This window comes from Heterodontus francisci, chromosome 3, assembly GCF_036365525.1.
Source record: "Heterodontus francisci isolate sHetFra1 chromosome 3, sHetFra1.hap1, whole genome shotgun sequence".
NCBI lineage: Eukaryota > Metazoa > Chordata > Chondrichthyes > Heterodontiformes > Heterodontidae > Heterodontus > Heterodontus francisci.
The window spans coordinates 12304596-12320963 of NC_090373.1; the positions used below are offsets into that span (position 1 = coordinate 12304596).

Here is a 16368-nt window from a genome sequence, read left to right on the forward strand (position 1 = left end):
AAGGGGGATGTCAGGGGAAGGTTCTTTACCCAGAGAGTGGTCGAGGCATGGAATGCCTTGCCCGGGGAAGTTGTTGAGTCAGAAACTTTAGGGACTTTCAAAAGGCTTTTGGATAGGTATATGGATAAAGGAGAATGATGGGGTATAGATTAAATTGTCCTTGACAGAGGACAAAGGATCGGCACAACATTGTGGGCCGAAGGGCCTGTTCTGTGCTGTATGTTCTATGTTCTATGTTCTATGTTCTATGTCCGTGTACAGTTGCTTTGAAAGCAATTATTAAGACTTGGCAGCATGACTCTCTCCCCTGAGCTTGTTTAAGCTGGACTGTGCAGACTGGTATCCCAAATATCTGTTGAGTCAGTGATTAAGAGGCACAACTCCTGGCAACTGACCAGACACTCAGCTCCAGTACAAACACTTGGAACCATCTGGGTGAATATTTTAAAACTCTCCACGGAGATCTGACCATACAGATTGATGGGCCTTTCCTCAGGAGACAGAAGATGAATGAGATTGAGTAACAGTGACAACAGCGACTGTGCCCAGCAATGTGCGGTCTCTTACCTGTAGTTACTCTGATAAAAATAAAGTAGGTCAGTAAGTTAACGCCATAGTTTTATGCTCCCTTGCACCAGTCTCTGAATCAGCCTCTGAGCTGCCATCCCTAACACTGTTGTTGTAGGAAGCAGTGTCGACCAAAAAGTAAACTGAGCTCCCAACGGAGCTTTATATTTTAAATCAAGAGCGTGCTGTAAAGTATCTATTACCTGAAGACAAGAAGTTGGAAATTCTATCCTATATTGAAGAGATCCCTCCTTGTTATCAACAGAAGGTGAATGCTAACACCTGGAGCTGTCAGTCAACACATGGAGCTGTCAGTCAACATCTGGAGCTGTCAGTCTTGAGGTCAGATTTCAACCTATCTCCGTCTGCCTCAAGGAAATATGCCTACATGCAATTCTAGTTTTTTTGGTTTGCTTACTGTCTGTGTTTGTTCATTATCCAGTTGAGGCCTTTTGCCAGTGGTCTGAAGGAGTGACAAGGGAGAATTACTTTGGATATCTACAGATGTGAATCTGTTAGTGACTAAAAAGGCAGGAAGAGAAACAAACTGAGACGATGTGGAAGAGCTTGAACTGAAGAATTGGGTCAATAGACTGACTCAATGTGAACTGGCTTTCACTCCGTCACTGCATTTCCCAACTCTTCCTCTGGACCAGAATCTTGGGAACAAGAGGATGCTCATCAGAGACGAGAATGCTTGGATGGAGGCTGAGGCCCATGAGGTGTCAATGTGAAGGAAATTGTTGGAAATGCATTACCAATAAACCATTCATGTAACATACTATCAACTCCTCCCAGGACATACATTGTACAAGACTCCCAATAAAGACTCATTAATAACTGTTGGTACCATGCAGCCGATGGCTCCGTTGTGACTTCAACACAGTTGACAACGCTTCTCGCTCATCATCAAAGGTAAAATTGGAACGAGAGACATTTTTGGCAAAAGAATAAGGCTGCATGAATCAACAAGCTTGTCTCTTTTTTTGACTGACCCAACTCCCACCGATGAGCCTTCTCACCACATCCCCTCTCCGGAAACAAGCCGGAGACTTGAAGTTTATGTTATTTTTAAATGTGCTGGTTAACACATTCACACCAAATTCCTGCATGTGCTATTTTAATGAAGCCATAGCCAGTTTAAAATAAGTGAGCTGATAGCCTTGTTAAAATAGTGGAGGGAAAAATTTGACATAAACGTGTTAACCAGTGCACTAAAAATAGCACACGGAAGGAATTTCAACCCATGATCTGCCCCTTGAACCTTATTTCCTTATTTGTGCTAATTATTTTAATGGCCTCCTCTGGGAATTGATACCCTGTCTCTTTGCTCTGAAATAGTGCTGCTTGAATTTCATATTCACTCCCAATTCTTAAACTGATGTCTCCAGTTTTAGTTTTTCAAATCTATGCTACCACGACCAATTTGTCTCCAACAATCCCAATTTTCTTAACCTTTTTTCATTACTGAAGATTGTTGGGGCTAGAAGCCATCTTGACTGCCCGACACTGCAGTTCCTCAAGCCTCTTCGATTTGTATTGTGTTTTTAAAGAGGGGAGTTGGCCTGTAGTTGTAAGAGAATTTTGCATTCAATCCACCTGGTGTAAGGTGTGGTGATTGAAGCAGTGTTTTTGGAGTCATAGAGTTATTTACAGCACAGAAGGAGGCCATTCAGCCCATTGAGTCCATGCCGGCTCTCCATGGAGCTATGCAGTCGGTTCCACTCCCCAGCTCGATCCCCGTAGCCCTACAATTCTATTTCTCTCAGGTTGCCATTCAAATTCCTGTTGAAGTCATTGATCGTCTCCGCTTCCACCACCCTTGTGGACAGCGAGTTCCAGATCATTACCATTCGCTGCTTAAAAAAGTGCTTCCTCATATTCCCCCCTGTATCTCTTGCCCAAAACTTTCAATCTGTGTCCCTTAGTCCTTGTACCGTTTGTTAACGGGAACAGCTTTTGCTTGTCAAACTTATCTAAGCCTTGTACACTTCTATTAAATCTCCCCTCAATCTCCTTTGTTCTAAGGAGAACAAAGCTAGCTTTTCCAACCTAACCTTGTAACTAAAATCCTCCATCCCTGGAACCATTCTGGTAAATCTCCTCTGCACCCTCTCAAGGACCCTCACATCCTTCCTAAAGTGTGGGACCAGAACTGGATGCAATACTCCAGTTATGGCCTACCCAGAGCTTTATAAAGGTTCAGCCTAACTTCCCTGCTTTTGTACTCAATGCCTCTATTCATGAAGCCCAAGATCCTATATGCTTCATTAACCGCTCTCTCAGTATATCCTGCCACTTTCAAAGATCGATGCACATGCACTCCGCAGGTCACTCTGTTCCAGCACCCTCTTTACATAGAGGGTGGTGAGTGCCTGGAACTTGCTGCCAGGGGAGGTGGTGGAAGCAGATACGATAGCGATGTTTAAGAGGCATCTTGACAAATATATGAATAGGATGGGAATAGAGGGATACGGTCCCCGGAAGTGTAGAAGGTTTTAGTTTAGGCAGGCATCAAGATCAGCGCAGGCTTGGAGGGCCGAATGGCCTGTTCCTGTGCTGTACTGTTCTTTATTCTTTGTTTGCTTGTATATATTGCCTCTCCCTTTTGTGGGGGGGTGATAAATGAATGTTATGAGGTGACAAAGTCAGATCCTTTTTGCCCTTAATTAAACTTTATTGGTTTTATATGGATTTGATTTTACAGACAGGGCCAAAGATGGGGGGGGGGAGGGGGGAGGGGTGCGGGGTGGGGAGGGAGTTCTCCTCTTCAAGGTAGGGTTGCCAACCCTCCAGGATTTCCTTGGAGTCTCCAGGACACTGTTATGAGCAACCCCGGAGAACAATCATAAGGATATTAAAAAATATTGTGTTCTGTTTTTATTTCCTTTGAACACTTCTGTTTATTAGTTATACAGGAAAACAGGTTGATAGACTGACAGTCAAGAATCATCCTATCGGGTAATGTAGAGTCAGTTCACCCTCTGATTGGCACAGGAAGGAACTGTGCTATCGGGATGGATGTGTCAATTGGCCAATGGCAGGAGTGTGGGGGCAGGACAGTTGGAGACAGGCGGTCACATGCTGAAACCCCTCGGACGTTGGCAACTCCACTTGAGGGAAATGTGGGGCTTCTGCTCAGTCCCTCCATATGTGCCCCAATTCAACATGTATTCCTGGATTGGTATGCCAGTTGGGGCAGAAGAATGGTAGAAGGTCTTGATGCCAGCATTCCCCATCATTTTATGTCCTGATCCTGCTCTATTTGTGCTAGGATGGCAGAGGACAATTACTACCAGAGCAGGGTCCCTTTTAATTTTTGGGCAGCTGACTTGGGGAGTCCTCCAGCAGCCCTTCTGTTCCAGCAGCAAAGGTCGCCAGAGCCATTTTGAATAGAGCTGTGGGTGCCAAACACACATCCCACTGCAACTCCCTGGATTTATTTAGACCAATATCTGCACCAGCTGACCAGCAACAAGATAAGCCCAGGGAGGGGCGTAGGGGCTGCAATTGTGGGGTATGAAAGTTCTCCTACTACTCTTGGCTCCGGTCTAAATTGGACTTTTTTAGGACCTCTTTAACTCTATCTCCAGAGATTGCACAGTACCCACCCCAACCAGTTCTCTCCGAGAATGGCAACTGGGGTCCCATGTACATCTCATTAAAAGCAGCCTACTGCCTGAATCAGGCAGCCACTATTGCTGCCTAACACTCGACCCCTGTAGAAGGGGCAGAGGGGCGACTGTCAGGGTGAATGGGGCAGTAAGTCTATTGACTCCACTTTGAGGTAGTTGCTGCTCTGCTAAAGCCAATTTTGGCAAGTGGAAATTGACCCCGAGCAGTTTTTGCTGTATTACATTCGCATTTTATTGCATCATTTAAAAAGGACTTGGTTTTAATAATGTCTTTCATCTCCTCAGGGAATCCCAAAGAGCCTTACAACCAATGAATGTGCCAAGTGCCATCACCATCATTATTTAAACTAATTCAGCACAATTTACACACAGCAGAGTCTAAAGAGCAAATACGCTAAATGACCAGGCAATCTTTTTTGGTGGTGATGAGTGAGGACTGGTTATTGTCCCAGACACCAGGAGAACTCCCTGCTCTTCTCTGAATAATGCTGAGGGATCTTTTACATCCACCTGATCATGCAAGTGGGGCCATGGTTTAAAATCTAATCTGAAAGACAGCATTTCTGACACTTGCAACATCCCCTCGGTATTATACTGAAGAGCTAGCCTACATGTTGCACTCAAGATTATGATCTGTAACATGAATTATTTGCTTTTACTGCAGGGTTTGGAATTCCTTTGGTGGAGACTTTTTCATCTACTTGACAGGAGGAAAAACCCAGGACCGCCCTTGACGAAAATTCCCTGTTGATAGACAATCATATTTTTTAAATTAATTTCACCGTGGCTTTTCTATTCCAGTTTAGGATATAATGAGTTGATGAGTTAGATCACAATGATTGGGTGAATGACTTGTAGTATCAATGACACTGTTCTGATCCAGCTCTGTACAGCCAATGTGCAAATCACTCTGTTTTAACTTAGACACCACAAGCCGGCAGGGAGGGTGCCTTGTTTTACTGGAAGACCTCCCCGTGTGGCGGAGGTGCCCCACACACAAACAACCCCCCGCCCCACCCCCCTGCTGCTGGCTTAATGCCAGCGGTAGTGGCAAGAGGCCCCTAAGTGGCTGTTGATAGGCCTCTTAAGAGCTTCAATTGTCCTCTGGGTGAGAAGGCTGTTGTCGGCCTAACCTGCCCCTGACTAAATTGCAGTGCAACGAGAAAATGATGGGCTTTCTGCCCCCACCTCCCATTGTAATTCCATGGCGGCCCCCCCCACCCCGCCTCCTAGCCCATAAAATTTAGCCCTAAGAGTGGTGTATCAATATATGAAGACTAGTTCTGTAATTTTAACCATAAATTGTGAAATTAAATAAGCACAATTCTGCAAACAATGAAAATTACTTCACATCACAGGTGAAGATCTTGAAGCCAGGGAATGTTGTATATTGCCCATTTTGTCTCTGTTAGCTATTTGCTACTGCATTCTAAAACTGCTCCCCAACGTGTGCTTTATCCCCAGAGTCCTGCATCTTCCTCAACTTCAAATATTGATCTGATTTTCCCTTAAAAGAAAAATGCTCCCTGCCTCAACTTCACCCTGTGAAGAACTGTTTCATGCTGTAAATCACCCATAAAAGCACCAGGTACTTACATATAATCCAGGCGGACCAGGAGGACCCATATCACCCTAATAGAAACACAAGTCAGTATCAATTAGCAATCAGTTGATGAACTGTTAACTCAATGACAGAATCACAGAATTGTTAAAGCACAGGAGGCCATTCAGTCCATCATGTCTGCACCAGCTCTTCGAATGAACAATTCACCAAGCGCCAATCCCCCACTTTCTCCCCATAACCTTTACATTCTTCCTTTTCAGGTAACTATCTAATTACCTTTTGCATGTGTCAATTGAACCTCCCTCCACCACACTCTCTGGCAGCGCATTCCAGATCCTAACCAGTGCAAAAGTTTTTCCTCATGTCACCATGGCTTTTTTTACCAATTACTTAAATCTGTGCCCTCTTGTTCTCGATCCTTTCATGAGTGGGAACAGTTTCTCTCTATCTACTCTGTCCAGACACCTCATGATTTTGAATACCTCTATCAAATCACCTCTCAGCCTTCTCTTCTCCAAGGAAAACAGTCCCAGCTTCTCCAATCTAACTTCGTAAATGAAGTTTCTCATCCCTGGAACCATTCTCGTGAATCTATTCTGTACTCTCTCCAATGCTTTTGCATCTTTCCTTAAATGCAGTGTCCAGAACTGGATATAATAGCCCAGCTGAAGCTGAACTAGTGTCTTATACAAGTTCAACATAACCTACTTGCTCTTGTACTTTACGTCCCTATTAATAAAGCCTAGGATACGGAATGCTTTATTGACCACTCTCTCAACCTGTCCTGCCACCTTCAATGATTTCAGTTACATCTCAAAAAACATATTTAAGAAACCAACAGACTAATTAGAAAGTTGAAAGAAAGGGTACTTATATTGTGAAACTAGTTAATCAGCCACAGCACCGAAGTTCTTGGTTGCAGGATACACGGAGTGACTTGTTCAGGGACTAATGTCACAGCACTGCAATGATCTGTGTCTACCTACAACTAGCAGTGTTGGGTACAAGTACACTCCTGCCTTTAAAAGCAGAATATTTTTAAAAGGTGTAAAACTTCTAAATGTTGATGTTCAGAGAGACTCGGGTGTACTTGTGTAAGGAATACAGGAAGTTAACATGCAGGTACAGCAAGCAATTAGGAAGGCAAATTGCATGTTGGCTTTTATTACAAGGGGATTGGAGTACAGGAATAAAGAGGTCTTGCTTACAATTCTACAGGGTTTTAGTGACACCACACCTGGAGCACTGTGCACAGTTTTGGTCTCCAGTCCTTGGGAAAATGCTGAAATCTATTATTAAGGAAGTCTTAACAATGTACTTAGAAAAGCACAGTATGATTAGAACAAATCAACATGGTTTTACTAAGGGGAAAACCTGTTTGACAAATTTATTAGAGTTTTTTGAGCATGTAACTACTAGGGTAGATAAAGGGGATCAAATAGATGTAGTTTACCTAGATTTCCAAAAGGCATTTGATAAGGTGCAACACAAAAGGTAAGTAGGCAAGATAAGGGCTCATGGGAGTTGGGGGTAATATGGATAGATGGATAGCCTGGATAGATGACTGGTTAACAGACAGGAAGCAATGAGTGGGCATAAACGGGACATTTTCAAGTTAGCAGGCAGTGTAATGCCACAACGATCAGTGCTGGGGCCTCAGCTATTTACAATCTATATTAATGACTTTGATGAAGAGACAGACAGTAATATATCTAAGTTTGCTGATGATACAAAGTTAGGTGAAACAATAAGCTGTGGGGAGGGCACAGAGAGACTGCAAAGAGATATAGACAGGTTAAGTGAGTGAACAACAAGATGGCAGTTGGAGTATAATATAGGAAAGTGTGAAGTTATGCACTTTGGTCATAAGAATAGAAAAGCAGAATATGTTTTGAAAGGTGTACAACTTGTAAGTGTTGATGTTCAAAGAGATTTGGGTGTGCTTGTACAAGGAATGCAGAAAGTTAACATGCAGGTACAACAAGCAATTAGAAAGGCAAATGGCATGTTGGCCTTTATTGAAAGGAGATTGGAGTACAGGAATAAGGAAGTATTGCTACAATTGTACAGGGTTTTGGTGAGACCACATCTGGAATACTGTGAGCAGTTTTGGTCTCCATATTTAAGGAAGGATATACTTATATTGGAGGCAGTATAGCGAAGGTTCACCAGATTGGTCCCTGGGATTAGAGGGTTGTCATATGATTAGAGGCTAAGTAAATTGAACCTGTATTCTCTGGAGTTTAGAAGAATGAGAGGTGATCTCAGTGAAACATATAAGATTCTAAAGGGGTGGGATAGGGTAGATACTGAGAGATTATTTCCCTGGTTGGGGAATCTAAAACACGGAGGTACAATCTCAGAATAAGGGGCTGATCATTCAGGACTGAGGATGAATTATTTCACTCAAAGGGTTGTGAATCTTTGGAATTCTCTACCCCAGAGGGTGTGGATGCTCCATCGCTAAATACATTTTAGGCTGGGGTAGACATATTTTTGGTTTCTTGGGGAATCAAGGGATATGGCGAGTGGGCGGGAAAGTAGAGTTGAATCTTAAGATCAGCCATGATCGTTTTGAATGGCGAAGCAGGCTCAACAGGTCATATGGCCTACTCCTGCTCCTATTTCGTGTGTTCTTGTGTCCATATTTAAGGAAGGATATACTTGCATTAGAGGCAGTACAGGAAAGTTTCATTAGATTGATTCCTTAGATGAGAAGGTTGTCCTATGAAGAAAGGCTGAGTAAAGTGATCTTATACTCCCTTGAGTTTAGAAGAATGAGAGATGATTTCATTGAAACATACAAGATTCTGAAGGGGCTTGACAGGGTAGACACTGAGAGGTTAGGCTGGGTTTTACCACGAGCTTCAGGACTCTGATGTTGAGACTGAATGGGGGCCTCAAGACCACACTTGTCAGCAACGAGACTGGCTCAGCAATCTTCCCGGAGAGAGCCTCCTAAGTGGCCACCTCTGCATGCACCATCCTATTAAGGAAGAGGTGGGCACTGCTGAGGCAGGTCAAGGACTATGAGGGCACCAAAGCATGGTGGCGCCCTCGGTGGCATGGATCTAAAATTAAAATTATGAGGGGTAAAGCCATTAGGCCCCTCGGAGCGGAGGGGAAACTCCTCTGGGTTGTGGGTGCGGCTTTCCTGCCCACGACCTCCTCTTTGGGTCATTGAGCCTCTGGCTGTAATGGCTCCCCCAGACTCCATTGTGCTAGCGTCCTCTGCATGTGGAGAGTGAGGGGACTCGGCCAGTGGGAATGCCTGTGAGCTCACAAAATCTCCCCTAATTTGGGCCTTAATTATCTTAATTGGCTGCCTGCCTCTGTGGAGCAGGCAGCTGATCCTCCTGTGCTACACCTTTAAGAGGATGTGGTTATGTCTTCAATGTACCATGTGCTTTGTATTCAGAGGGAGTCTATAGAGAGTAGGTGTCCAGACCAGACCTGTGTAAGATACTCCCAATTGCACAGCTGCACTACAGTTATAAATGAAGAACCTACATTATGTGTTAACCAATCCATTATGTGTGGTTGGTTTTGTATGTAATCAACACTAACACAACTAGAAGCAAACACAATATGGTGGCAGCGGTGGAGATTTTACAATTCTGAACTCCACCATTCCCAACGAGGTTCAAGTTCACAGACTTCGGAAGATCCTCAAAGACGCAGAGGGATCTGACTTTTGACTGCATTGTTTGCAACACAGCCTGTGTAGGTAGCTCTGCATTTGTGTAGAATAAGATTGCTTGTATTGTAGTTGTGAGATCGGGCCTTTGCAGACTCCAGTGAAGGGCTCAGTTCTGAAAGGCAGTCAAGTTTCCAGGATCATATCAGGGTTATTCTGGACCGACTCAGGAAATCTGTCAGTTACTACAGATCCCCTGCACTTCATGTCAGGAGGCTAGATCGAAAGTGGGGCAGAGCGAGTCATTGTGTTAATTGTGCTGGAGTTGGGCGATTGCACAAAGGTGTCAGGTGAGCTATATCAGGCCAAATCACCCTCCATGGGTGGAGACAACAGAAAACAGGTGCACCGGGACATTTCGTCATTGAGCTTCTTCGCACCGAAATCACACTTTGTGGGTGGAGCCAACAGAATGCACATGAACCAGGAGACAGCGCCACGCACTCCAAGTGTCGCACCCTACGGAATTACAGGCTGTTGCTGCTGCGGTAATTCTTTTCTAAAGCAGCAAGGAAGTTTTTTTGCTTCAAGGGAATCTGGCACTGCCAGTTAAAGCGTAATGATAATTTCCAAGTTTCCATCCATCAACTGGACAGCGGCTGATCTTGTCGCAGAGTTTAAGTTGCTTAGACAGCGAGTCAAATTGTGCTTCGTCGACTTAGCAATATCTGAGCTTGAAAAGCAAGCTGTGAAAACTCGTATCGCTATCGGCAATGAAGGTTTGCACTGGTTGAATACATCGGGGCTCACAGAGGCGGATCAGAAAGATCCCACTAAAATTTGGTCTATAGTTGAAGATCAACTGCGGATCAAGATCAATTTCCGTGTTCACTGACTTCAGTTCATTTCATTCCATCAGCAGCCACATGAATCTATTGATCATTTCGTAAGCAGGTGCTGTGACAAGGGACATGACTGTGACTTCTCAGAAACTGAACTCGCAAAGAGAATTACTCAATTAGTCATTGCATCAATGCTAATTGAAGCATATCCCAAGGATCTCTTGGAAAAACTTCAAGGTTACGTCGTCGATTCACTTGTCAAGGATAGCCGCAAATATGAAGCGATCATTGCAAGGCAACAAAGTTTGCTGTCTTTGTGTTCTACCCCAACGATTGGTACATTAGCCAAAGGTTCCAAATATGGAAGACCATGTCAGAGATGCGGACTCCTACATGTGCTAAGGAGCTGCCCGGCATTCCATGATGTGTGCAAAATATACAGCGCAAAAGCCTACTGGAAACGGCAGTGTGAGAGGACCAAACCTGATGGGAGACAAGAGTCAAATGGTCAATAAAAAGGTACAACACCCTTATAAGCACAGAGACTGTTTTGGGTACAACAAAAAACAGAGGTAGCCAATGGAATTGGCCAGATAACAACGATCCAGGTTCCATAGGGTGTGATGAACAAGCTTTCCACACAGTGAACGTCATTGAATATATTGATTCCATCTCACCATTGGAAGCTTTTGCATCCATACAGATCATATGTCCTAGGAAGCAAGCTATGCGTCTGCTAAAGTTGATAAAGGGGCGAGTGCGAATGTATTCCCTCTGCAGATTCTCAAAAACATGTACCCAAAGACATGAAAAGCCATGATGATGCCTACAAGCACCCATCTGACAGCTTATACTAGGTCAGCAATTCCATGTTTAGATTCCATTAGGACTGTCGATACAAGACTACCGGACCAGCAATTGCAGGTCTAAAGGTGTGTAGCAACCTAATCCTAGTTACAATACATGGGGTTAACCATCAAGAGGGAAGCAGACCAGGGTATTGAATTTTATGGGCCCCCGCAGGCAGGGTTGGAGGTGGGGGAAGCCCATAGAATCACCGTCCCGTCACAAAGCAATTTTGCTCAAGGTGGGATAGGCTGACGACGGCCTTCCTGCCCAGAGTCCAATTGAGACCTTTAAGTGGCCTACTAATGGCCACTTAAGGGCCTCTACCCACTGCCGCTGGGATCTAACCAGTGGCGTGGGGGGTGCCTCTGCCACACAGGGACCACGCCTTGTAAAATGAGGTGCTCTCCCTGTGGGCTTAGTAGGGTCGGGGAGGGGGGGAGATTCCCTCCTTTGTGGGAGGTCTGTGGCCCACGGAGGACACCGGTAAAACTGACAAGTTCATGGCCTCCCTCCTCCTGAACTTCACGCCCACCCTCCCACTTCCCATCGCTGGAGCTTTTCGGACTGTCCCTGATGATCCCGTCTCACTTAGCTGAGGTCCGGGGTTCCACTGCTGGGCCTGGGTCCAAGCTCTCTGCAGTACTGGCAGTGGCCATCGCTCCTGGTGGCACTGCCGATACTGCTGAGCTGCTTGCAGCTCTTGGAAGTGGGATTCCCATCTTTAAAGAGATAGGGATCCCAGTGCAGGACACTTAGGCTTCAAAACACTGGAGGATCACTCCAGGGGGGCGCAAAAAGGCCCCCCGCCTTTTCGGCCAGCTGCCGGGAGCCCAGCCTCCTCCACAAAATCCAGCCCCAGATGTGGAACGCAGACTGATCAGTTCCATAATGATCTTACTTCACAATATCCTGACTGCTTCGACAGAATTGGCAGCTGTACAGAAGACAAATCAATTCACTCTGTTGAGGATTTCACTCAAGAAATAAAAAAGTTAAAGAAACTTTTGACACTGCTTCAGATGGTGGAGGACTACCTGAAGAAAACAGAAGCAAAACACAAGTTACAAGAGAGGGTTCTGAGTGAGCAAAACAAGGGCAAAGTACTGGTGGATCTGATAGAAGAGATGAAATTGCAAATGGCAAGGAACAAAGCCTTAGCAAAATAGTGAGGCTGCGCACCAGAGGATTTGTATTCAATCTCGACAGGACAAAGCAAAATACAAAAATGTTGCACCATAACCACAGGTCCTGAAAGACAAGATTCATGAGGTTTCATCTCAAACATGGTCACCAAGGGAGAAAATGAGAAACAGAGAAGTCAGAGAAGTTCCTGACCGTGCATGATACTATCGTGAACAGGACGAGATCCAAAACCAAGTCTCAAGCAAAGTTTACACATACTATTTCCAAGGAGAAGAATCTGAGTGAAAATGCTCAGCAATCCGAGAGCAGATATACAGATACCAAGTCAAGCTGTTTGGTTAGACCACCACTGCATTATCGAGACTTATGAGTCTGAGTCTTATGCTATAGCCTTTTGTAATACCTATTTGTTATTTACCACTGTGTTCTGACTTGTATATAGTTATGGTTTATCTGTTTAAGGGGATGGTCAGAAAAAAGGGGGATGTTGTGCTACACTTTTAAGTGTGGTACACCTTTACGAGGGTGTGGTTATGTTTTGAATGTAGGATGTTTCTTTTTATTTGTTTGTGGGAAGTGGGTGTCGCTGGCTAGGCCAGCATTTATTGCCCATCCCAATGTGACTTCTACTTGGAGGGAGCCTGTAGAGAGTGGGTGTCCAGACTGGACCTGTGAAAGATAACGCCCAGTTATGTACTTGCAGTACAATTCTAAATAAAGAAACCATGTTACGCGTTAACTGATCCCTTATGTCTGGCTGGTTTTTGTGTATAGTCAACACTATCAGAAAGAGAAGCAAACACAACAGATCCTACTCCCAGCCCATGCCTGGGAAAATTCTCCGGTGGTCGGAATCTATCAGAAAGCTGTCCCGATGCGTCTCCCCCCATTTTACCTGCCCCCCCACCTCCAATGCCCACAGGGCCATGAAAATTCAGCCTATTGTTTCCCCTAGTCGAGGAATCTAGAAAACGGGAGCACAGCTTCAGGATAAGGGGTCGATCATTTAAGGTGAGGTGAGGAGAAATTACTTCACTCAAAGGGTTGTGAATCTTTGGAATTCTCTACCCCAGAGGGTTGTGGATGCTCCATTGTTAAATATATTTAAGGCTGGGATAGATAGGGATTTTTGGTCTCCCAGGGAATCAAGGGATATGGGGGGTTGGCAGCAAAGTGGAGTTGAGGCAGATCAGCCATGATCGTATTGAATGACAGAGCAGGCTCGATGGACCATATCCTTTACTCCTGCCCCTATTTCTTATGTTCTAATAATAAGCTATTACCTTCATTCAAACAGTTTATATGATTTAAATGAAGGGTTCACGATGAAGGAATCCTTTCGCACTTGGATGGCATATGCAGAAGATGTTATAGGAAATATATTTTACATAGGAGCTTGACTTATACAACAACGACTTGCATTTACGTAGCATCTTTTACATAGTAAAATGTCCCAAGGCACTTCACCTTACCAGAGAGAAAAATCAGCCTCCCTCCCCTTCAGGAGTGCATATCAAATCATTTTATGATTGAAGGTATTGTGCCAATGGAATGCTTCACTTGTGGTTTATAAAATAGATTTTGTAACATCGAATTCCTATGACCTTCCCTCCATAAGGTCAAAATGGGAATATTCGCTGATGATTGCACAATGTTTAGCACCATTTGTGACTCCTCAGTTAATGAAGCAGGCTGAGTCCAGATGCAGCAAGACCTGGACAACATCCAGGCTTGTGGGTAAAATGTTGGAAAAGGTTATAAGAGACAGGATTTATAATCATCTTGAAAAGAATAAGTTCATTAGAGATAGTCAGCACGGTTTTGTGACGGGTAGGTCGTGCCTCACAAACCTTATTGAGTTTTTCGAGAAGGTGACCAAACAGGTGGATGAGGGTAAAGCAGTGGATGTGGTGTATATGGATTTCAGTAAGGCGTTTGATAAGGTTCCCCACGGTAGGCTATTGCAGAAAATACGGAAGTATGGGGTTGAAGGTGATTTAGAGCTTTGGATCAGAAATTGGCTAGCTGAAAGAAGACAGAGGGTGGTGGTTGATGGCAAATGTTCATCCTGGAGTTTAGTTACTAGTGGTGTACCGCAAGGATCTGTTTTGGGGCCACTGCTGTTTGTCATTTTTATAAATGACCTGGAAGAGGGTGTAGAAGGGTGGGTTAGTAAATTTGCAGATGACACTAAGGTCGGTGGAGTTGTGGATAGTGCCGAAGGATGTTGTAGGGTACAGAGGGACATAGATAGGCTGCAGAGCTGGGCTGAGAGATGGCAAATGGAGTTTAATGCGGAAAAGTGTGAGGTGATTCACTTTGGAAGGAGTAACAGGAATGCAGAGTACTGGGCTAATGGGAGGATTCTTGGTACTGTAGATGAACAGAGAGATCTTGGTGTCCAGGTGCATAAATCCCTGAAGGTTGCTACCCAGGTTAATAGGGCTGTTAAGAAGGCATATGGTGTGTTAGCTTTTATTAGTAGGGGGATCGAGTTTCGGAGCCACGAGGTCATGCTGCAGCTGTACAAAACTCTGGTGAGACCGTACCTGGAGTATTGCGTGCAGTTCTGGTCACCGCATTATAGAAAGGATGTGGAAGCTATGGAAAGGGTGCAGAGGAGATTTACTAGGATGTTGCCTGGTATGGAGGGAAGGTCTTACGAGGAAAGGCTGAGGGACTTGAGGTTGTTTTCGTTGGAGAGAAGGAGGAGGAGAGGTGACTTAATAGAGACATATAAGATAATCAGAGGGTTAGATAGGGTGGATAGTGAGCGTCTTTTTCCTCGGATGGTGATGGCAAACACGAGGGGACATAGCTTCAAGTTGAGGGGTGATAGATATAGGACAGATGTGAGAGTAGTAAGGGCGTGGAACGCCCTGCCTGCAGCAGTAGTAGATTCGCCAACTTTAAGGGCATTTAAGTGGGCATTGGATAGACATATGGATGAAAATGGAATAGTGTAGGTCAGATGGTTTCACAGGTTGGCGCAACATCGAGGGCCGAAGGGCCTGTACTGCGCTGTAATGTTCTAATTCTTGGACTGATAAATGGCAAGTAACATTCACACCACACAAGTGCCAGACAATGACCAGCTCAAACAAGAGAATCTAACCATCTCCCCTTGACATTCAATGGCACTACGATTGCTGAATCCCCCACTATCAATATCCTGGGAGTTATCATTTACCAGAAACAGAACTGGACCAGCCATATAAATACCATGGTTATAAGAGCAGGTCAGAGGCGAGGAATCCTGCAGCGAGTAACTCACCTCCTGACTACCCAAAGCCTGTCAACCATCTACAAGGCACAATTCAGGTGCGTGATGGAATACTCTCCGCTTGCCTGGATGGGTGCAGCTCCAACAACACTCAAGAAGCTTGATACCATCCAGGAGAAAGCAGCCCGCTTGATTGGCACCCCATCTACAAACATTCACTCCCTCCACCACCGATGCACAGTAGCAGCAGTGTGTACCATCTACAAGATGCACTGCAGCAATGCACCAAGGCTCCTTAGACAGCATCTTCCAAACCCGTGACCTCGACCAACTAGAAGGATACGGGCAGCAAATGCATGGGACCATCACCACCTGCAAGTTCCCCTCCAAGCCACACACCATCCTGACTTGGAACTATATCGCCGTTCCTTCACTGTCGCTGGGTCAAAATCCTGGAACTCCCTTCCTAACAGCACTGTGGGTGTACCTACACCCCAAGGACTGCAATGGTTCAAGAAGGCAGCTCACCACCACCTTCTCAAGGGCAATTAGGGTTGGGCAATAAATGCTGACCTAGCCAGCAATGCCCACATCCCACGAACGAATAAAAAAAAGGGCTACGAAGGAATCGACATGACAGTAAAATCATCGGATTTCTGTCTGCAAGTTTGCACGATTGTTCCATTTGCTAATTTCAGTGGATATCCTTACTGTTAATGTAAACGAGGTATAAAAAAAAAACTGCAATGATACCATTGATTCACTCTGCAAAGCTGACCCTGTTCTTTGGAAGTAGCATGTCAGTATTTTGAGATCCCCTAACAGTTATAATCGTTGCATCATGTCCAATGAAGCATATTAATAATTGCAAAGGGTCTTCGGGAGCTTGTTAATAATTGCAAAAGATC

At 44.7% G+C, this 16368-nt stretch overlaps 1 protein-coding gene across 4 annotated transcripts in view; it reads right to left on the reverse strand.

Annotated features, from left to right (window-relative positions):
* Window positions 1-16368, reverse strand: part of LOC137354371 (collagen alpha-1(XIX) chain-like) — a 655592-nt gene that overhangs the window by 454019 nt on the left and 185205 nt on the right. For all 4 annotated transcript variants that reach the window (XM_068020137.1, XM_068020135.1, XM_068020134.1 and 1 more), the window contains exon 12: window positions 5799-5834. In XM_068020137.1, coding sequence (XP_067876238.1) covers window positions 5799-5834 — 36 coding nt within the window. The remainder of the gene's footprint in view (window positions 1-5798; window positions 5835-16368) is intronic.